This window comes from Enhydra lutris, unplaced genomic scaffold (genome assembly GCF_002288905.1).
Source record: "Enhydra lutris kenyoni isolate GAN:26980312 unplaced genomic scaffold, ASM228890v2 scaffoldscaffold45, whole genome shotgun sequence".
Taxonomy (NCBI): domain Eukaryota; kingdom Metazoa; phylum Chordata; class Mammalia; order Carnivora; family Mustelidae; genus Enhydra; species Enhydra lutris.
The window spans coordinates 13571998-13594421 of record NW_019154129.1 but is presented as its reverse complement, the minus strand read 5'-3'; the positions used below and the strand labels follow the sequence as shown (position 1 = coordinate 13594421).

The 22424-nt window shown below is 53.9% G+C and overlaps 1 protein-coding gene across 1 annotated transcript; it reads left to right on the top strand.

Moving 5' to 3' along the window:
- Window positions 1-3174: 3174 nt before the first annotated feature.
- On the top strand, window positions 3175-10496 carry LOC111156178 (FLYWCH family member 2). The gene is made up of 4 exons (XM_022516893.1): window positions 3175-3212; window positions 7277-7371; window positions 7769-8209; window positions 9714-10496. Exons 3-4 carry the CDS (start codon window positions 7879-7881, stop codon window positions 9815-9817), a joined length of 435 nt encoding a protein of 144 aa, XP_022372601.1. The 5' UTR covers window positions 3175-3212; window positions 7277-7371; window positions 7769-7878; the 3' UTR covers window positions 9818-10496.
- Window positions 10497-22424: the final 11928 nt, after the last annotated feature.

The following is a 22424-nucleotide window of genomic DNA, read 5'->3' as shown; positions in this document are numbered from 1 at the left end:
GCCAGGTACCCCCAATTCAGTGATTTTCCGTGTATTCTCAAGGCTGTGCGGCCGTCACCATTATTTAATTCCAAAACATTTTCATCACACGAATGGAAGTCCACATCCATTAATAGTCCCTGAGTCCCTTCAACCGGCCCCAGCCCCAGGCAACCACTAATACACTTCGTGCCTAGATGGAGTTACCGATTGTGGACATTTCATGTCAGTGGAATCAGGCAAGATTTGCCCTTTGGCTGAATGACACTGCACTGTGGGCACAGACATCTGTTTATCATTCATCACTCGATGAACACTCGACTCACTTCACATTTGCTTCACTGTTATTTATAAATAATTCAAAAAAGCCTGGTGGCTAAATCCGTGTCACTTCGGAGTAGGTGAAGGAGCGACACTGCGATGAAACGAAGTTGGACGTCTAAACAGGAGGCCCTTTGGGGCGCCTGGGTGGTTCAGTGGGTTAAAGCCTCTGCCTCCGGCTCAGGTCATGATCCCAGAGTCTTGGGGTCGAGCCCCGCATCCGGCTCTCTGCTCGCTGGGGAGCCTGCTTCCTCCTCTACCTCTCTGTCTCCTTGTGATCTCTGTTTGTCAAATAAATAAATAAAATCTTTTAAAAAGAAAAAATAAACAGGAGGCCCTTTAATTATTCAATTATTCCGGTGACGACCGGACGAACAGAATAGCCCCGGGCCCCTGTGCACGCGACCTAAGACACCCCTGCCACGGAGGCCCGAGGCCGGCAGGGGGCGCGCACGGCCCGCAGGCCGCTGTCCCCCAGCCTCCTGGGCGTAGGCGCTCGAGCCGCGAGGGTTCCAGCGTAACCACCTGCAGCGCCCCCTCCCCCGGGTCGCATCTCCCCGTCGCACGCTCCACCCACGCAACAGCCCTCCCGTCACTGTTAGTTCCCACTGCTGCTCGCCCGCTCCCCCGACAGAAGCTCTAGCGCACCCGATCAGGGGTCTCTGTGAATTTGGGTCCCTGAGACGTCCCTGTGTATCTGGAGCTGGTGGAGAACAGAGAGGGGCCAGGAGTCGGAGGACCGGCCGGCCCCACGGGACCCGCACCTGCACCTGCCCGGAGCCGGGGGCTGGGGTCCTTCCAGTAGCAGCTGTAGGGCAACAGCAGGGAGGCGCAGGGACCGGGGTGTCAGGGCAGCGGGGTTTCTGGAGAGGGGCAGCGTCTTCGCTCCGCAAAGGCTGAGGTCGCGCAGCCGGAAGGCGGCGGGCTCCGGCCCGGCGAAGGGGAGCGGACGGATCGAGGGGTCCCCGCGGGGCTGGGGAGGGTCGCGGTGAGCGGAGGGGCCGGGAGCCGTGCGGAATGGAGGCGGGGCCGTCCCCGCACCTGGGGCCGGCCAGGAGCCACCTGGCGGTAGTTGAGCTGATGCTGGGGCCGCTCAGGCCGCCTCCCGCCGAGCGTCCAGGAAAACAGCTCCGCGCTGTAGTCTGGGTCCCCACCGCACTAGGTGGTCGGAGAACGACAAGCGTCCGGCGCCTGGGAGCTGTGGGTGGGGCTGGACCGGTGGGCGAGGGAGGGACCGGTGGACCAGGGAGGAGGGGCTGGTGGGCGAGGGAGGGAACAGTGGGCCAGGGAGGAGGGACGGGTAGGCCAGGGAGGAGGGGCTGGACCGAAGGGCAAGGGAGGGGCTGGTGGGCGAGGGAGGGACCGGTGGTGAGGATGCTGAGTCAAGGATGTTGGACTGAGAGGAGCCAGTAGTTTCACTGAGCATGACCGCCTGCGCTCGCTCAGTCAAGTGACAGGCGCGATCGAGGCCTTTAAACGAAAGCTCTGGGGCGCCTGGGTGGCTCAGTGGGTTAAGCCGCTGCCTTCGGCTCAGGTCATGATCTCAGGGTCCTGGGATCGAGCCCCGCATCGGGCTCTCTGCTCAGCAGAGAACCTGCTTCCTCCTCTCTCTCTGCCTGCCTCTCTGCCTGCTTGTGATCTCTCTCTGTCAAATAAATAAATAAAAAATCTTTAAAAAAAAAAAAAAAGAAAGAAAGCTCTGATTTCCTTCGCCGCTAGCAGGCGTCAAACCCCGGGAGAATCCCGGGGTCTCAGTCAAAGCCACCCTCTGATGCTGGGAGAGCCCCGCCCAGCGCTGGATTCCTGGCCGGCAGCTCGCTGGCGCTCCGCCCCCGGGCGCTGCCGTCCAATCCCGGGTTGCTCCCGCCCCCTATGCGAGCTGTGACCCCGCCCCCGCACGCGGATTGGTCCGGGCGCCAGTTCGGCTCCTCGCGGCGAAGACCCGGAGCATCGAAATTCGCCCAAGGAATGCCCCCGCCCAGCCCTGCTGCGCATGCTCGCTCGGTGACCCCAGCTTGAGGTGACGGCCCGAACCGAGGCGTGTCCCCAAGCCGGAGGCTGCGGGACCTGCTGCGGTTCGGTCGCCGGAGAGGGAGGGCTTTGCTGCCGCCGCCGCCCAGCCGTGCCCGGTGAGACGGGCCCCAGCGGGCCAGGGAGGGTCCCGGGTCCCACGGCCTGCCCGGCCCTCCCGGGGGTCCCGAGGGCTGCTGATGCTGGGAGGGGGGTCACCCGGCTCTGCGTCCGGGAGCTCAGGCCTCCTCCTTCTTCCTGGCTCTTCCTTCCCCCATCCCACCCCACTCGGGACTGAGCCCTGACGCCCCCAGTCAAGGGTGCCAGCACTGGTCTGCCTTTCCTTGACCACACCCAGTACTGCCCCCCTCCCAGCAGCCACCCTCAGCTTCGTCCCACTCTGGCAGTTGGAGTTGTGAGATATTGGGGCGGGGGGGACCCCCCCGAGGCTTGCTGACGAGGTGGTGGTACTAACCGTGGGGGAGGGGCCATTTGGGTGCCGCATGGACAGGTCTGATGACAAATTACAATGTGTGAGGAGTACAGCTGCCCAAGGGCCAGGGCGCTGAGGGGAAGGAGGGGGCATTACCTGAAATTCCCACGGTGGGCAGGGTCTCCCCTGTGTACCACAGACTAGCAGCCCTTGACCTTTTTTGGATCACTGCTGCCTTGAGACTCTCCCTGTAAGGATGTGTACTGAAGCACCTGAGTGGTCCCATCATCCCACCAGCAGCCCAGTCACAGACAGTCCTCTGGAGCCGCGTGGGACAGCGATGATCTGGGGCACAGCTGCCGGCACCCCCAGGAGTTGGCTAACAGCATCCCCTTGCCTACCTGCTATTCAGAACCCTTGCCAAATTCGCCACTGTTCCCATGATACATGGGGAACCAGCCAGGAGAGGGTAAGAGGTTTGTGGTCGTGGTGAGGACACAGATGCTGGTGGATGTAGGTGGCATTTTCCTCCCATATGTGTGGAGGTACTTCTCTTGAGCCCTCGTCAGTGGCCAGGCAGGGTTCACGCCTTCCAGAGCCTCAGGAACAAGGGATCGGACTTTGTATTAGTTACCTATTGCTGCTGTAACAAATAATCTCAGATATAGTGGCCTTAAGTGACACAGCTTTGTAACAGTCTTATAGTTCTGGAAGTCTGAAGTCTGACGTGAGTCTCATGGGGTCAAAACCAGGTACCCATTGAGCTGTGTTCCTTCCCGGAAGCTCCAGGAGAGACAATGTGCTCCTTAGTCTTCTTCCTCCTGGATGCCTCAGGAGGAAGCCTGCCACTCCCCCCTCCCTCCTCCTTCAAAGACTGCACCATCCAGGCTCTCTGACCCTGCTTCCATCCTGCTTTCTCCTTCCGTCTTCTGCCTTCCTCTTGTATTTTTTAGGACCCTTGCAATTGGACCCACCAGGGTCATCCAAGCTGCTCTCCTGCTTCAGTAACTTTCACGCCATCTGAAGACTTTGCCCTGTAGGTTCCAGGGATTAGGACCATTAAGCCATGATTCTGCTTCACAGTGTCTCAGGGCCTCCTGCCAGTTCCTAACGTTGTATGATTTGATGTTCACACTGAGCCATCTTGACACTTCTGGGTCGGCTTTGTGCAGACCCATGTCATGACATCAGGTTAGGATGAGTGGGTGACTGGAGGTCAATGGTGATTTCAAACCATGGAATTTCACAGTTGGAGGGTGTCAAGTGAGGGGAGTGTACTATTAATACCTTTGCTCTTTTTAATTCATTTCTACATCGCTTTTAAAAAAAACTCTGTTAATTCGGGGTGCCTGGGTGGCTCAGTTGGTTAAGTGTCCAACTCTGGATCTCAGCTCAGGTCATGATCTCAGGGTTGTGACCCCTGGGTTTTATTTTTATTTTATTTTCTTACTAAAGAATAAAAATTCTGTTCCTTCAGGGAGCTTTCACTGAGTGAAATTTAGCTTTCAAAAATACATATATTAGGTTTAAAATAGATACCTTTCAGGTCTTCCCTCCACACCTAGAAAATTGCTAGAAGGATGACTCCAGAAAAGAGGCTGATCCAGCCAGAAGAACATGTCTACTCCTGTTCATGGAGAGATGGACAAAAGTTCAACCCATGAACTAGCAATTACAGACTTCCCACGGGAAGGGCCTATGGTTCTCGAAGTATCAGAGCCAAATGGGGTATTGGTTTAAAAAAAAAAAAATGGGTTCTCAAGCCCATCTCCAGACACCTCGAGTTGGGGTGGTAGGGGGAGTGGTTCCAGAGTGTGCATTTGTCCCAAGAACCCCAGTGATCCTTAGGTATGGTGAAGTTGGGAGACCACTGGTTGTAGACTTCATTTCCCTTTTTCCTAATATCTAACAGTTTTATGGAGCTAATTCCCATCCCGTGGAGCTCCCTCTCTCACCAGGTACAATTCAGCCGCTTTTGATGTATTCATAAAATTGCGCAACCATCGCCACGGTCAGTTTGAGAAGAAGCTCTCCCTGCTGGCAGCCACTCCTCATTCTCCTGCTCCCCCATCCCCCCGCCCCCAGCCCACCACACAGCTACTGTCTCCAAGGACGGATAGTTCCACTCTACGGATTGTCTGGTCTCTAGGTCATTTTATGTACATGGAATCCTATGCTACATGGTCTTTAATGACTGTCCTCTTTGACTCAGCGTAATCTTTTAAAGGTTCACCCATGTTGTAGCATACTTTTTTTTAATTGCCAAACAATATTCGATTGTATGGATAGACCATCTTTTATCCACTCAGGTGTTGATGGGTAATTGAATTGTTTCCACTTTCTGGTGACAGTGACTAATACTGCTGTGAACATTCATGTACAACTTTTTAAAAGATTATTTATTTATTTATTAGAGAGAGAGAGAGAGAGAGAGCACAAGCAGGGGGAGTGGGAGAGGAAGAAGGGCTCCCTGCTCAGCAGGGACTTAATGCGGGACTTGATCCCAGAGTCCTGGGATCATGACCTGAGCCAAAGGTAGACACTTAACTGACTGAGCCACCCAGGTACCCCTAACAAACTTTTTTTTAAGATTTTATTTATTTCGGGGGGGGGGAGTGCAGGGGAGAGGGGCAGAAGGAGAATGAGAGGGAATTCCAAGCAGACTCTGCTCTGAGCACAGAGCCCAAAATGGGGCTCAATCTCACGATCCCGAGATCATAACTGCAGCCCAAACCAGGAGTCAGATGCTTAAATGACTGCACCACCCAGGGGTCCCTCGTGGACAGGTGTTTATGTGGACACTTTTTTTTTTTTAAGATTTTATTTATTTATTTGACACACAGAGATCACAAGTAGGCAGAGAGGCAGGCAGAGAGAGAGGAAGGGAAGCAGGCTCTCTGCTGAACAGAAAGCCCGATGCGGGGCTCGATCCCAGGACCCTGGGATCATGACCTGAGCCGAAGGCAGAGGCTTTAACCCACTGAGCCACCCAGGCGCCGCTTATGTGGACACTTGATTCTGGTTCCCTTACTCACGTACTTGGAATGGAATTGCTGGGTCACATGCTAACTTTGTGCTCAGTGTTTCGAGAAGCCGCTGACATCCCTATCATTAGTGTAAGAGGCTTCTAGTTTCTCCTCATCCAAACCAACACTTGTTTTGTCGGGTGTGTGTGTGTGTTCGTTTTATTATGTTCATCCTGGTGGTGTGAAGCTGTATGTCATAGTGGTTTTACCCGGTGTTCCTCTCATGACTAACGACATTGAGCATTGCATATGCTTACTGGCCCTTTGTATTTCTTCTTCAGAGAAAGGCTTATTCAGAGCTTTTGCCCATTTTTAAATTGGGTTATTGATCTTTTTGTTACTGAGTTGTAAGAGTTCTTCATAAATTCCACATACAATTCCCTCATCAGAAATAGGAGTTGCAAAAATTCTTTCCCACTCTGTGGGCTGTCTTGAGCCTCTGGATGGTGTCCTCTGGTGTCCTCCCACAAAAGTGTTAAAGTTTGGTAGGGTGCGGTTTATCTCTTTTTCTTTGGCATGTACTTTTCATGTCATGTTGGAGAAAGCTTTGCCTGCTTTAATGTAATGAAGATTTACTCCTCTCTCTCCTTTTTTTCCTTAAGAGTATTTTAAAGTTAATGTTTGTATACGGTGTGAAGAAGGGGTCCAACACTACGGGCTTGCATCCCCAGGTCCAGGGGGAGCCTGCAAGCCGGAAGAGTGGGCTGGCTCCAGAAGATGTGCACTGAAGCCGATCTGTGTGTGGGTTGGGTCGGACAGCCTGGGCTGGGGCTTCTGCCATCAACTTTTCTGCCCAGAGCGGCTCTAGCAGGGGAGGCTTTGGCTGTGTCTTTTCTGCGGCTGGTCCCCACGTTCCTCCAGGACTGCTATGTCACACTGGGGGACAGGATGGGCAGGGCAGGGAAGGACTATGCTGGGGAAGCAGAGGTTGGCTTGTCCCAGGGTTGAACTCGGGGGCTGGGGACAAGAGGGATACAGAGACACTGATCCCAGGGGTACCTTGGTCAGGTGACCCGTTACCAGGTGGATTTCCTTGAGGGCTCACCCACTTCCTGGGGTGGGTCTCCATATCTGTCACAGCCCAAGAGATCTCTGCTTTTATGTCTAGTGGCCAAGGGACTGGAGATGAGCGCTTGCAGGGGACAAGGCACCCTAATCACACCCCTGACTCCTCTCACGGATGGGGTCTTGGAAAACTTTGGAAATCAGGGCATGGCCCCCTCAGGCCATGTGTGTTGGGAAGGGTTCCAGGAAACAGTGAGGACCGTAAACCGGGTTGATAAACTGGGTCGGGGGTAGGTAGGTATCTGTGAGCCTTGCCGTTGCCAGGGTGCCAAGAAGGGCAGGGGAGATGCCTGCTAAGGATGAGGTCTTGTTTCTGGGCTAACACTGTACGCTGAGAAAGACCCTGCCATCTGCCCACCACTCAGGTGCCCCCACCAGACAGAAGTCCACTCCACACTGCCCTGCCAGGGGCCCCTGTAATACATCCTTTCTGCTTCTCCAGCCCAGAAGTCAGGGATCCTGGAGTGACTGTGGATTCTCTGCACACCTCTACCGTCCCGTCTCCTCCCAGCTGAGGCAGTGCCAGCCCCGGCTCAGGTACAAGGTCACTGCCCTCTGGGCGTCCCGGCATCTCTCGAGTGCTGTGTGGTCTGGGGCCTCCAGCCCAGGCTGGGGGACAGATCAGGTTGTGAGTCCAGACAGTCCTGCCTCTCAGAGCCAGGCGTCCCCTTTGTGGTCTGCAGAGTGCCCGCGGGTGCCCAGCTCGGTCTCCCTGTGACACAGTGTCAGGAGGAGGGTCATCGGGTATCCTGGGAGGGTGTGGGTGGGACCTGAGCCCATGACCCGCGTGCTGGTCTATGAAGCTTGGTGCTCAGGAAGGCCAGTTACTGTCATCCTGGATGAGGCACACCAGGTCCTGTGTGGGGTTGGGCTCTGGAACCCCCTCGACCCAACTCCTGGCTCTGCACTTCATGGATTTTGCCTCCTTCCTTAGGACGGAGCCCCTGGACTGCCAGCTTCCCGAGCAGGGAGGAGGAGGAGGAGGACGAGAACTCCACTTGCTGGGTCCTGAGCGTGGTCGCAGGGACAACCCATCATCCCAGAATGCCCCTGCCAGAGCCCAGCGAGCAGGAGGGCGAGAGTGTGAAGTCTGGCCAGGAGACGTCCCCAGAGTCCTCTCAGCCAAGCACAGATGTCGTCCCTGCTGCACCCAGGAAGCCCAGAAAGTTCTCCAAACTGGTCCTGCTGACAGCCTCTAAGGACAGTGCCAAGGTGGCAGGGGCCAAGCGCAAAGGAGTGCACTGCGTCATGTCCCTGGGGGTGCCTGCCCCTGCCACCCTCGCCAGAGCCCTCCTCAAGATCCATCCTGAGGCTCAGAGGGCCATCGAGGCGCCCCCCCAGGAGCCTGAGCAGAAACGCAGCAAGCCGGACATAGGTGAGGCCCCGGGAGGTCATAGCGTGCACGGTGTGAGGAAGACCTTTCTGGGGCCGGAAGTCCCCTGACACCTGGGAGCCTGGGATCTGGAGGCTGGGCTGGCTCTGGCCTGCGTGTCTGTAGGCTCTGGTCTGTGTGTCTGTAGGCCTCCACACACGTGTGTCTGTGTGTGGATTGGCCTGGGAGGGTGAGCTTGTGTGTCCCTCCAGGTGTGTCTGTGTAGGTCCTTGGCCTATTTCTGTCCATTCTGCTCTTATGTGTCTATGTGTTTTTGTGTCTCTGAGGCCCCAGGCGGGCCCCCCACGCCCCACGCGGCTTGCTGCAGGTGACCCTGGAACATGGATTCATTCTTTGAGCGTGGGGTCCTGAGGGGTGCTCAAGGGAGGGGATGCCCAGTGGCTGGGGAAGAGATGAGCTGGGTTTCTTCCCAGCTGGAAGTGGGGTCTGCTGGGCCCTGAGGAGACGGGGATCATAAAACCACCATTTGCTGCCTGTGAACAGGTGGCCCCCTTGGAGCCAGCCAGGGCACTCAGCCGGGGCAGTGCAGGGGGCCCCACGCGCTGATGGAAGGGTAGGAGTGAGTGGTCTGAAGTCCTAGGGGAGGGAGCACCATGGCTTCCCCTGGAGTTTCGGGGGACCCAAGGGAGCCCTCAGCTTCCCTCAACTGCTAGACGGGAGCCACGCTCAAGGAGTCGGGGGACCCCATCCCCCCAGAGCTGGAGGCCCCGCCACAGCCCATCCAGCTCACCCTTCAGTGTTCCTGCTGGCCAGTCCTGCTCCCAGTGCGCCCTCGAGTCCGCCTGCTGCCTCCCACCAGTCCTAGGGGTGGAGGGAGCGGGACCCATGATCTGTGGGGAGGCGGGGCTCACGGAGCTAAGTCACCTCTCTGAGGCCACCAGCTGGTCACCGCAGAGGGTGGAGCAGGGAACGTCAGGCCAGAGTCTGTTCTTCTCCTCCCGGAGCTGGGGGGTGGGCCATACCCTGGTCCCTTCCACCCCGTCTCAGACCTGCCTGGGCTCTTGGACCACGTGGGCCCCACCCACCCGCCATGGCCCCTTGGCAGGAATTACCACCCGTCCGCAGCTAGAGGGCTGGAGGGCAGAGCTAGGACTATGTTTCAGCCCCACTGACTCCCCTAGGCAGGTGCTCTTGGGCAGTGAACAGCCCTGTCAGCCTGTCGCCTTGCGTCTACCTCCAGGCCTGGTCCCCAGACTTCCCACCTCTTACACCATTCCAGGCCGGGTGGTGGGGGTAGCAGTGGCTTTCTTGTTCTCAGCCCAGATCTGGCCCAAAGTTCCCTGGAAATGACTTTAACAGCCTCTTTGTCCCTGGGCTGGTGGCCATGGGGAGCATGTCTCTGAAATCAGCTCTGATTTCTGAAAGTCAGCCGGTAGCATCCCACAACATCCCCCAGCTGAGCTGAGAGCTTCAGGCCCTGGGTTGCCCCCCACCCCCGCTGCCCTTTTCCTTGGACACCAGACTGACCCACTCCCTTCTCTTCCAGATGGAAAAGAAGATGGAAAGTTGGCAGGGCAGTCTGCCCCCAGGACCGAGGTGGTGGGGGAGGAGCCCACCGCAGATGCCGTCATGCCCAACACGCTCCTGTAACTCTGACAAACACGGGTATGCCCTTACTGGGTCAGTGAACTTGGCTGTGACTTCTGCTGGGGACCCAGTTGCAACTGATTTTCACTCTCAGACGTTGTGTAATGTTTTCCAAATCAAGTATAAATTACTTTTATAAACAGAAAAAAAAAAACAAACTCAAAAAGGATCAAAGAAGCTATAGGCTAGTTCCCATTATGGACCGGTTTTAAACCCTTCTGTGGTCCTTTGAGACCCCACTTGCAACCCCACCAGCCCTCCCAGGGCTCTTTCCCAGGACCCCAGCCCCTCCGCCTGGAGAGCCATCACTGGCCCAGAGACTAGGTAGGGTCTCTGAGTTTTCTCCTTCCTGCTGCTCCTGGCCTGAAAGGGGGACAGTGGGACCCCCAGGCCTGAGCCCCTGGGCAGGCTTTCTGGCCCCTCCCTGATCGTCCCTCCCAGGCTTGTTCCCAGGAGGCTTCAGCCTGCTGGTGCCGGATCATCAGGAGGCTCGCCTCCTCCAGGAAGCCCACCACCTGACAGCTTCCCCCACCCCTCATGGGGGCCTGTGTTTGTGGCTGCCAGGGGTTCTGCTGGGGAGGGTGCAGGCCTGCAGTATGGCAGGCAGATCCCGATAGAAGTGTATGATACCCCTACCATGTTCCTTCTGGGGGTGTTTTGGGGGCTGAGATTCCTGGGCCCCTGAGCCCCTCCCCTCCATTCACCTGGGTGTCACCCCTGGAGGCCCCCCAACAGGAAAGGCTTCGTTCAGCCTCCTTCACCTCGCGTGGTCTTTGTTTTGTGAAAACTGCCATCAGGCAAAGGAAACAGACGGATTATTTCTAAAAAGTTGAGACCAGAGGCCTTACGTTTTTTAACATCATTTTCCCAAATTTAGCCTGTATCTATGAACCCCTCTAGGCAAAGGGAGTTCCTCAGCCCCCTCCTGGCCCAGCTCCTCGCTAGGTTATCCCTGTTTCCCTCCAGCGCGGTTGTTACATTTATATTCTGTAACCATCGTTTGAAACGTTCCTTTGTCTTCATTTGATATTTAAATAGATTCCCGCTCCCCACCACGTTTCTCCTTTCCTGTGGCTCTGGGTCATCCCCTTGGTGGGCTGGTGGTCAGTTGACAAGAACGCCCGAGGAGTTGGTGGTGGGGCGCCCCCTGGAGGCAGAGTGAAGAAGGCGTGAGGGGGACAGGGGCCTGGCCAGGGGCGACTTGGTGCGGCTGGGCCTGCTGTCCCTGCTGTCCTGGCCGCTGGCAGTACATGGTGGGCAGTGGCTCTGGGTCTGGGGGCTTGGAGCCCATAGGGAGGATTTCAGGCTCATGATGGGGAGTGGGAGGCTGGGGAAGGATTTACACAGATGAGGGACAGGGTTAGCCTCATTTTACAAAGCCCTTAGGCACCATGAAGGGAACCGACTGGAAACGTCCAACGTGGGCTCTGAAAGGCTGGCAAGGAGGCCACCACAGCCTTAATGGAGAGGAGATAGGGGAGGTCGTGGTGCTGGCAAGACCTGACACTGGGTCAGTGACCGGTTCTCCCATCTGGGAGAGACAGTGTCGGCAAACAGGAGGAGAGCTGATGTGTTCCTGTGAAGAGTGGTTCCCTCAGATGTTAGAGCAGAAGATCCTTAGAGATCACAGAGTGACGTAAGCGCTCGGTCTCTGCACTCTGTGCGTGTGGGGGGTCTTCATTATAGAGCGAAGGGGGCTCTGAGTCAAGAGTCAGCGTACCTGTGAGGCTCCATCTGTTCAGCTCAGGTCACCATCTCAGGGCCATGAGATGGAGCCCCACTGGGCGTGGAGTATGCTTAAGATTCTCTCCCTCTACCCTCCTTCTCCTCCCCTCCCCTATAAAAAAAAAAAAAAGGTAAATAGGATGACTATACACTTCCTTCCAAACATAATGAATGTATTGGTCTTCAAGCTGAAAAAAAAAAAAGGGTAATTCATGTTCATTGAAATAAATACATACTGATTATGAAAAATATATTACAGATATTTCCAGTAACTCATCTAGATATGTCTATAATTTTCTTTTTTAAGATTTTATTTATTTCTTTGACAGAGAGAGAGGTCACAAGCAGGCAGGGGAGGGTGGGGAAGCAGGCTCCTTGCTGAGCAGAGAGCCCATGCGGGGCTCCATTCCAGGACCCTGAGATCATGACCTGAGCCGAAGGCAGAGGCTCAACCCACTGAGCCACCCAGGCGCCCCTATGATATTTTTCATATTCAGAAAACTGGGATGATCCAGGTCATTTTATCTTTTTTTTTTTTTTAAGATTTTATTTATTTATTTGAGAGAGAGACAGTGAGAGAGAGCATGAGCGAGGAGAAGGTCAGAGGGAGAAGCAGACTCCCCATGGAGCTGGGAGCCCGATGCGGGACTCGATCCCGGGACTCCGGGATCATGACCTGAGCCGAAGGCAGTCGTCCAACCAACTGAGCCACCCAGGCGTCCCCAGGTCATTTTCTCTTAATTACGAATGTGTTTCCAACCCGGTTTTACGGACTGCAGCACGCCGCTACGGGGACGGAAGCCCATGCATCCCGCACACCTGCCGCCGGCTGCACCTGGTCCTCTCCAGCTGGTCAGCAATCCCGTAAATTGCCCTGGATTTTCCTGGGTCGAAGCTCTAGAAGGGAGACCGCGGCTCATGGGGAGGACCACCAACTCCCATGCTCCCCGCGGCCGGAAGGGCCCGCCCCCAGCGTCCTTGCCCCCGGCACCGGCGCTGTCACCGAGAAGATGGTAATCATAACTGCGACAGCGGCAGCACGCTCCGCGTGTCGGGTGAGCACGGCCTCCGCGCGTTGGCTCCGGGGATTCGCGCCGCGCGCACCGGGGCCGAGGCGGCCGGAAGCCGGCAGGGGGCGCGCGCGGCCCGCAGGCCGCGGGCCCCCAGCTTCCCCAGCAGAACGAGCGCGCCCCGGCTCACATCTGCCTTACGCAGCGCTGGTCGTAGGCGCTCGAGCCCCGAGGGTTCCTGCGTAACCACCTGCAGCGCCCCCTCCCCCGGGTCGCATCTCCCCGTCGCACGCTCCACCCACGCAACAGCCCTCCCGTCACTGTTAGTTCCCACTGCTGCTCTCCCGCTCCCCGCGACAGAAACTCTAGCGCACCCGAGCAGGGGTCTCTGTGAATTTGGGTCCCTGAGACGTCCCTGTGGATCTCTCAGTGCAGAGAGGGGCCAGGAGTCGGAGGACCGGCCGGCCCCACGGGACCCGCACCTGCACCTGCCCGGAGCCGGGGGCTGGGGTCCTTCCAGTAGCAGCTGTAGGGCAACAGCAGGGAGGCGCAGGGACCGGGGTGTCAGGGCAGCGGGGTTTCTGGAGAGGGGCAGCGTCTTCGCTCCGCAAAGGCTGAGGTCGCGCAGCCGGAAGGCGGCGGGCTCCGGCCCGGCGAAGGGGAGCGGGCGGATCGAGGGGTCCCCGCGGGGCTGGGGAGGGTCGCGGTGAGCGGAGGGGCCGGGAGCCGTGCGGCGTGGAGGCGGGGCCGTCCCCGCACCTGGGGCTGGCGAGGGGCCACCTGGCGGCAGCTGAGCTGATGCTGGGGCCGCTCAGGCCGCCTCCCGCCGAGCGTCCAGGGAAGCAGCTCCGCGCTGTAGTCTGGGTCCCCACCGCACTAGGTGGTCGGAGAACGACAAGCGTCCGGCGCCTGTGGGCTGTGGGTGGGGCTGGACCGGTGGGCGAGGGAGGGACCCGTGGGCCCGAAGGAGGGACTGGGTCTGGCGGGATCCTGAGATCTACCACCTGAGCTGAAATCCAGAGTCAGCCCCTAACCGATTGTGTTACCCAGGCACCCCTGTCTGCCGTTTTGTTTCCATAATTTCACACCTATAGGAAAGTTGCAAAAACGTGTAAAAACATTCCTATCTGCTTTTCACCCATATTTCCCAAATGTTAGGAAGAAAGCCAGCCACCCGGCAGTATTTATAATAGCGGGATTTAGAACCGCAACGTCCACCAAGAAAAGAACTACGGGCGCCTGGGTGGCTCAGTGGGTTGAGCCTCTGCCTTTGGCTCGGGTCATGATCTCACGGTCCTTGGATCGAACCCCACATCTGGCTCTCTGCTCAGCAGGGAGCCTGCTTCTCCGTCTCTCTCCGCCTGCCTCTCTGCCTACTTGTGATCTCTCTGTCAAATAAATAAAATCTTAAAAAAAGAAAAGAACTAAATTGTGTAGCCAATGGCATAGAAATACTATAACAGTAGGGCGTGGTTTACGATGTAGAGTTTAGTGAAAAGGCAGAGACCCAGGAAAATAATTGCTGTGCAGTGTTTTCTCGATGATGTAAAATTTAAAATAGAGATTTGTTTTCAAAAGGATTGAAAAGAGTGGCTCCTGGTGGCTGAGTCTGTTAAGCTTCAGCCCCTTGATTTCTGCTCAGGTCATGATCTTGGGGGTGGTGAGATCCAGCCCATTCCTACACTGCACTCACTCAGTACAGAGTCAACTTGAGATTCTCTCCCTCTCTCCCTCCTCCCAGTATCTCTCTCTCTCTAAATGAATCCATAAATAAAATCTTTTTTAAAAAAAATTTAGAATATGACACCTAGAAACAGAAGGAACCAGAACAGCCAAAACCATCCTGAAAAAGAACAAAGTTGGGGGCACCTGGGTAGCTCAGTGGGTTAAGCCTCTGCTTTCAGCTCAGGTCATGATTTCAGGGTCCTGGGATCCAGCCCGCATTGGGCTCTCTGCTCAGTGGGGAGACTGCTTCCCCCTCTTTCTCTTCCTGCCTCTCTGCCTACTTGTGATCTCTCTCTCTGTCAAATAAATAAATAAAATATTTTTAAAAAGATTTTGTTTATTTGACAGAGATCACAAGTAGGCAGAGAAGCAGGCAGAAAGAGAGGAGGAAGCAGGGTCCCCGCCGAGCAGAGAGCCCGATGTGGGTCTAGATCCCAGGACCCTGAGATCATGACCTGAGCCGAAGGCAGAGGCTTCAACCCACTGAGCCACCTAGGCACCCAAATAAAATATTTTTTTAAAAAGGACAAAGTTGGAGAACTCACACTCTCTGATTTCAGAACTCACTACAAAGGAGCAGTAATCAAGACAGTGTGGTATTGGTGTAAAAAGGGCCATAGATCAATTAAATAAAGGGGAGAGTCCAGGAATAAACCCTCTGATTTATGGCCAACTGAGTTTCATTGAGGGCACCAAAACTACTAAATGGGGGGAACAACAGTGTCATTCTCAACAAATGGTAGTGGGACCACTAGGATATCCATGTGCATAAGAATGAAGTTGGAGCCCTACCTCACCCCATATACCAAAAATAACTGAAAATGGGTCTAAGACTCAAATGTTAAGAGTTAAAATCTAAAACTCCTAAAATACATATGGAGTAAATCTTTGTGAATGGGGATTAGGCAGTGATTTTTTTTTTTAAATAAATTTGTGCCATTTTTTAAAAGATTTTATTTATTTATTTGAAAGACAGAGATCACAAGTAGGCAGAGAGACAGTCAGAGGGAGAGGAAGGGAAGTAGGCTCCCTGGTGAGCAGAGAGCCTGATGTGGGGCTCCATCCCAGGACCCTGGGATCATGACCTGAGCTGAAGGCAGAGGCTTTAACCCACTGAGCCACCCAGGCACCCCGGGCAGTGATTTCTTTTTAAAATTGTATTCACTTATTTGAGAGAAGGAGAGAGCATGAGCAAGGGGGAGGGGCGGAGGGAGAAGCAGACTCCCCACGGAGCAGGGAGCCCCATAAGGGGCTCAATTCCAGGACCCCGGGGCCGGACCTGAGTCAAAGGCAGATACTTAACCAACTGAGCCATCCAGGCAACCCTAGACAGTGATTTCTTAGGTATGACACCAAAAACACAAGCCACAACAACAAAAAATGAAGTTCCATTGTTTTTGCTGTTCAGGTTGGGCCCTGGGGGAATAAAAACGTCACGCTTTCAGAATGTGTTGGCTAAATCACAGGGGTGAAAAGTGCAGTCTAGGGAGTACAGTGATAGTGTAATAACCTTGCATAGTGACAGGTCTGATTATGCTCATCGTGATGTGCTGTTGCCTAGTGTATAGAATTGTCCGGTCACTGTGTTGTACTCCTGACATTGATATAACATTGTCAGCCAGACTTCAATAAGAAAAGCAAAGTGTAAAACAAGCGATTAACAATAAATATGGGAAAGCTGGGCACCAGAGTGTCCCAGTCCATTTAAGCATCTGCCTTGGGCTGGGGTCTCATGATCTCGGGGTCCTGGGATTGAGCTCTCTGCTCAGCAGCAAGTCTACTTCTCCCTCTTCCTCTGTGATCTCTCTCGGTCTCTCTCAAGTAAATGTATAAAATCTTAAAAAAAAATTAAAAAACCCAGGCTAAGTGAAATAAGTCAGACATAAAACACTACACATTGTATGATTCCATTTATATGAATGTCCAAAATAGGCACATCTATAGGGACAAAAAGCTGAATAGTAGCCTGGGGTTCGGGGGTGAGGAATGTTTCAACTGTGGCTACAGGATTCTTCCTGGAGTAAAAATATTCTAAAACTGATTGTGCTGATGTTTGCACAACTCTATGAATATGCTTAAAAAACTGAATTGTACATTTTTTAATTTATTTATGCAAATCTCCTTAATGGAGGCCTAAAGAAATGCTAGAGGTTCTCATTTGAGCTTTGGCAGTCAGCCTTTTACAACATCCATGTAATCCATGTAACATCCATGTAATCCATGTCATGTCGCCTTTGCAGTATTCCACAGGGACCTCTAAGAACCCCCAGACTACACTTTGAGAACCATTCCTCTACTGTAAAATTCGTATTTCCCCCTTTGTAATTAATAAGTATCTTTGGGATTATGTAAATACCATTTCCTTATTAAGCTCTTACTCTCCAACTTTAGAGGCCATTAATAATTTTTGTGGAAATCAGCCATTAATTAGGATGGTTGACAAATGATGATTTTCTGCATCATCTCTTCTGCATTTCTTAGTTGGGCTCCTACAGTAAGAGCGAGCTTTCCCTTCTTCCCATTTACTTTTTTTTTTTTTAGAAAAAGATCGCTGCAGGCAGGGTTGAGGGTGAAGGGTGGGGTCGGGGGAAGGGCAGAGGGAGAGGGACAATCTCCAGCAGACTCCACACCCAGAAGAGAGCCTGATTAGGGGCTCCATCTCACAACCCTGAGATCTCGACCCCAACCAAAACCCAGAGTCAGACGCTTAGCCAATCGGGTCGCCTGGGTGCTCCTACTTATTTAGATCAGTATCAACTCGTAGGTTCTTATTTTATTCAAAGTTATAATCCGTTATTACCAAAATTCACTGTGTTTTGCATCTCAAATTGACCCAGCTTTGCGGTGGGGTCATTTGAAGGTTTTAACAAGGTGTATAAGAAATTTCCTTCTGCTGGCGAAGGAAAGTGACAGGTCTAATATGATATTTAACCAAATGCTCCCGCTTAGTGAGCAGGGACTCAAATCCTCGTGGAGGCCTGGGGGTGGTCTCAATGAAGCCCCCCAACTCACCTGTCTCAGAGCCCCGCCCAGAATCCTCAGTGCCAGCCGCCTGTGCGGCCGACGCTCCGCCCCGGGTGCCACCGCCCAATCCTGGGCTTGCCCCGCCCTTTTCGCAAACCCTGGCCCCATATCCCCGCGCCGATTGGTCAGGCCTCCAGCTCGGCACCGCTCACAGAAGAGCCGGAGAAGCGGAGTTTGCCCGAGGAATGGGGCCCCGCGGCCCTGCTGCGCATGCTCGCTGGAAGACTGCTTGGGCGTTCCAAGGGGTCGGCTCCCCAGCCGGGTGGCGCGCGCTCCCGGCCAGAGCGGCGGCGCGCGGGCACGGGGCTCGCTCCCGACAGGGCAGGTGGGGGCGGGGAGCGAGCGCTAGGGTTGTGGTGGCCTGAGGCGCCTGGGCCGGGAGGTCGACGCCTGTGGCTGCGGCGGCCAAGGCCAAAGGACCCGCCGCGGCTCGGTCTCCGGAGAGGGAGGGCTCCGCTGCCGCCGCCGCCCGGCCGGTGCCCGGTGAGCACGGGCCCCAGCGGGCCAGGGAGGGTCCCGGGTCCCACGGCGTGGCCGCGCCCCCGGCCAGGCCTCCCCGGGGTGTTCAGAGGGCTGCTGAGGCTGAAAGGGGGGGTGGGCACCCGGCTTCGGGTCCCGGCGCTCAGGCCGCCTCCTTGTCCTTCACCTGAGACTCGTCTCCCTTCTCCTGGCTCCTCCTTCGCCCCAACCCAGCAGACCCCGGACTGAGCCCCCGACATCCCCAGAAAGGGAGCCCCCCGTTCGCCCCCTCCGCATCCCCGCTCTGCGGTGTCCTCAGCACCGGTGCTGACCCGCGCTGGCCCCCACCCCAGCCGCGTCCCGCCTGCGCGGTTCTGTAGGTCCCAGTGACCTTGCACTTTTTGCTGCTCTTACACCCCTCCTTCCACTTCTGATTGCGCAGATTGCCTCTTGTGACTTTCAAACTTGTTGGACTTGAGAAATATGCTCCCCATGCATAACTTGTGCCTGCGGACGTAGATTGCTGGGAGAGAAGTTCAAATGTCCTCTCAGGATACGGCCGCGTCGCCTCTACCTTTGTTCTGATTTCATTCTGTTGTGTTCTGTTCTTTCCGTTTCCAATGACTATCGCTAACCCGTGACACTGATTTCGGGACCTGGTGGTTCTGACCACAGTTTGAAACCCTTGTTTTAACAAACCTCCGTCTTTCTCAGCCTCTGCTTCTTGCCTCTGGGGGAGGCTGAGTTCCAATAATCAGATAATCATGGTAACCTTCAACCACCACCCCCCCCCCCCCCCCCCCCCGCCAAAAGGTATATTTTTAATACTTTGGCATTTCTGCTTCTTAGGGCCAAAAATCACTTCGAGGACTGGATTTGAATTTTTTGGTTTGATGCCATCAGGTTTATCTTGTTCCTCTTCCAAAGGCTCCTAGTCGGACTGGGAGAAGAGAGTGTGTGAGCTTGGGGCTGGAGCGTGGAGTGTTTATAAGGGAGAAGGAGACGATTTTTACCGGAGAGAGAAATAATTGAAGTTCAGCTTTAGGAAGATTAACCGGTTGGCACTGCGTAGGGAGAATTAGCCAGGCTGGATGCTGGATGGGAAGGCCACGGAGGAGTGGGTGAGGACCAAAGCCCTGGAGTGGTTCTGTGGGAAGGCCACGGGAAGGTGGTGTGACCAGGTACAGAGAATGAGATTTGAGGACACATGAGGCCTGGTGAGGAAGGAGTAAAAAAAATAGCTAAGATTCTGGGGTGCTGGCTGGTTCGGTGGGTAAGGCAGGGGACTCTTGATCTCCAGGTTGTGAGTTTGAACCCCACATTAGGCATAGATATTAGTTTAAAAAACAAAAAATAAAACACAAAACAAAACAAAACAAAAAAACAGAAAAAAAAAAAAAGCTAAGATTCTGATCTGGTGACTGAAGGACTTGGGTCTAGAAGGACCTGGAGCCAGAATCTTCCTTTCTGTGCCCTGTGCATCTCTCAGGTACTCAGGAGTGGGGTTTCCAGGGGACATACGGCAACGGCATTGTTGGGCTAGGTGTGCTGCATCCAGCAGGCAGAGGCCGGAAATGCTGCTAAACATCCCTCATTGCACAGGACAGCCCCCTCCCCCCAGATGCCAGTGGTGCTGAGGTTGAGAAGCCCTGCTTTAGAGCCCTGATTCCGAATCGCTGGGGCGGGGGGCGGTGGTCACTGCCACCTTCATCACCTCCCAGGAGAGATACCTCTGTGTACGCACACACAGAGAGCACGCATATTTCATAGGAAGTTCACCAGTCAGTGAGTGCACACCTCTACCCCTCATAGCTCGATAGCGCACGTGGGAGGGGGAGAGCAGCTGGAGTCCCCCAGGAGCTTTTTCTTTTTTTTTTTTTTAAGATTTTATTTATTTATTTGACAGAAATCACAAGTAGGCAGAGAGGCAGGCAGAGAGAGAGGAGGAAGCAGGCTCCCTGCTGAGCAGAAAGCCCGATGTGGGGCTTGAACCCAGGACCTGGGATCATGACCTGAGCCGAAGGCAGCGGCTTAACCCACTGAGCCACCCAGGCGCCCCGTCCCAGGAGCTTTTTCAAACATCAAGACCCCTGGGCCCAACAAAGAACTCCTTGCATGATGATTTACAGTTTATGGAAACTTTTCACATACAGCATCTCATTTGCTACTTTTCCTGTTTGACAGGTAAAATCAGTCCAGAGGATTGATGGAATTTGCCCCAGGTGTCACACCGAGCAAGTCAGCCTCAGCGGTAAGGAGCGGAGTACTAGCGGATGGGAATGGCGGGTCTCGCTCTCTGTGCCTGAAGGTAATTCTGTTGATCCACTGTCAGCTGCTGAGTGAGGCTCGGACGTTCAGGCCCTTAGCGATGAGCTCTCACCTGAGAGGCTCCCGGCAGTCTGGAATCCCGTGGGTCTCTTAGGTGTGTTGGGTTGACACTGAGCCCTTTGGGACCGCACGCAGGAAAGCAGTATCAGTGGGCAGTTGAATGTGGGCTCAGAATTGCTCTGTGTCTCAGTCCTGGGGGAGGGGAGAAGAGAAGAAAGGGATGAAGCAAACCGCAAGGCTCTCAAACCTTCCATGTACATCTGCCCAATTTAAAATACTCGTCACTCGGGGCGCCTGGGTGGCTCAGTGGGCTAAAGCTTCTGCCTTTGGCACAGGTCATGATCTCAGGGTCCTGGGATTGAGCCCCGCATCGGGCTCTCTGCTCGGCGGGGAACCTGCTCCCCCCCCCCGCTCTGCCTGCCTCTCTGCCTGCTTGTGATCTCTGTTTGTCAAATAAATAAATAAAATATTAAAAAAAAATACTTGTCACTCAATAAATCTTGAGTGAGTGAAAATTAAATACTACAAAACAAACACGAGGACCCAAGTATTGACCTCAACGCAATGATCATCCAGAGTAAAAAATGCATTCAAAGTCCACCCACGATAAACAGACATATGTGTGGCAGGGGAAGGTTTCGTAAAGTCATACCCACTTGTATTGCATGCAGTGCAGATTGGCAGAATTTTAAAGATTGCGGACTTGAACCAGGGATGACAGGGCCAATGACCCAGGCAATTAGAAAAGCAGAACCTTAGACTGAAACAAAAGAAATAAAGCTGTCTCAGACAGATGTGGAAGGAATGTGTATGGAAGCTTTTACTTAACTCATTAACCAAGGAACCAGAAAGATCTAATAACCAGTTTGCAAGAGAATCCAGAGAAGATTCTAGAAGATGACAGATACTGAAATGTGCACCTGTAAGCGAAACTGGCTTTTTCTTCGGCGGAAGAATTGTTTACATGTACTTACTTGCGTGGAGAGAGAGTTTATTGCCCACAGGCTAGAATAGTTTTGCATCGATCTTGGTTATCTACGCTGTGCAGAGCTGTCCCAGTAGCTCAGGCTGGAAGCCCGTAACCTGGAAGGATGTGTTCTAGACAATGCCCAGTTTCCGCTGAGGCGCAACGGTCCTTTACAGTCTCATAACCTCAGTGAAAGATACTTCTGATCAGGGAATGAGGCTGGTCTCAGTCGGTTTGGCCTGATTGCTCGCGTAGGTATGAGCATGTTAATTCACTGTAAAGGCCCTCTGGAGTTTGCTTTGCTGGAAGGAACCTTCCAGGATGGGATTTTTAGAAGTCTGGTATTTGCTGTTCCAAGGTACAGAAGCCATGCTAAGCTCTCTCCGCCACATTTCACTTATACTGCTTAGGAGTTTGAGCAAATTCCCGTCTGTGTTCTTGAGGTCCCCCGAATAGCTCAAGGTATGTGAAATACATTAAAATGTTACAGGATTGGGGTACCTGGGTGGCTCAGTGGGTTAAGCCTCGCCTTCGGCTCAGGTCATGGTCTCAGGGTCCTGGGATCGAGCCCCACATCGGGCTCTCTGCTCAGTGGGGAGCCTGCTTCCCCCCTCTCTCTGCCTGCCTCTCTGCCTACTCGTGATCTCTGTCTGTCAAATAAATAAATAAAATCTTTTAAAAAAATGTTACAGGATCGTCTCAGAAAAGAGGAAATCATAACTCTCCTGCTGATACAAAATAAACAGGTGTTATGATTTTATTTAACACATTAACGAGGGAGCATGTACAGTGGGACAGATTAAGTGAGAGCACATATATAAAATACTTCCTGTGGGGCCTGGCACACACACAAAAAGAAAACCCTTTAAATCCTTCTTAGGCACTTCACTTAGTGACTGACACGTTTCTCCAGGGCCTCTCCTCAAGTGTTTCTCAAAGCACAGTCCGTGGTCTCCCAGAGCCTCATGGGGTGCTTGCTAAAAATCCAGATTCTTGAATCCCTCTCCAGATCCTCTGTCCGAATATCAGATGGAAATCCAAGCATTTGTATTTTTATCCAGGGCCCCGGGGAATTCTTAGAAAGGCCAGAATTACACATACAACTAATTATAATAAAACTTGCATGAAAACTCTACTTAGCTCATTGTATGGATTCACTCTTTCTCTTCTGTTTCATTTTTTAAATTTTATTTCATTTTTTAAACACTGATCTCAAATAGGCTTTCTCGGCCTTGGCTTGGTTGGCATTTTGGACCAGATGCTTCTTTAGGGGGTGTTGGAGAAGCCACCCTGGGCACTGCAGGATGTCGCGCAGCATCCTTGACCCAGCCTGGTAGATGCTGGTAGCACGCCCTGCCTCCCAGTGGTGAGA

Coding starts and splice junctions, on each gene's coding strand:
- LOC111156178 (XM_022516893.1), top strand. CDS start 7,879: ATGCCCCTGCCAGAGCCCAGCGAGCAGGAGGGCGAGAGTGTGAAGTCT. Junction 8,210..9,713: donor ACGCAGCAAGCCGGACATAG/GTGAGGCCCCGG, acceptor CTTCTCTTCCAG/ATGGAAAAGAAGATGGAAAG.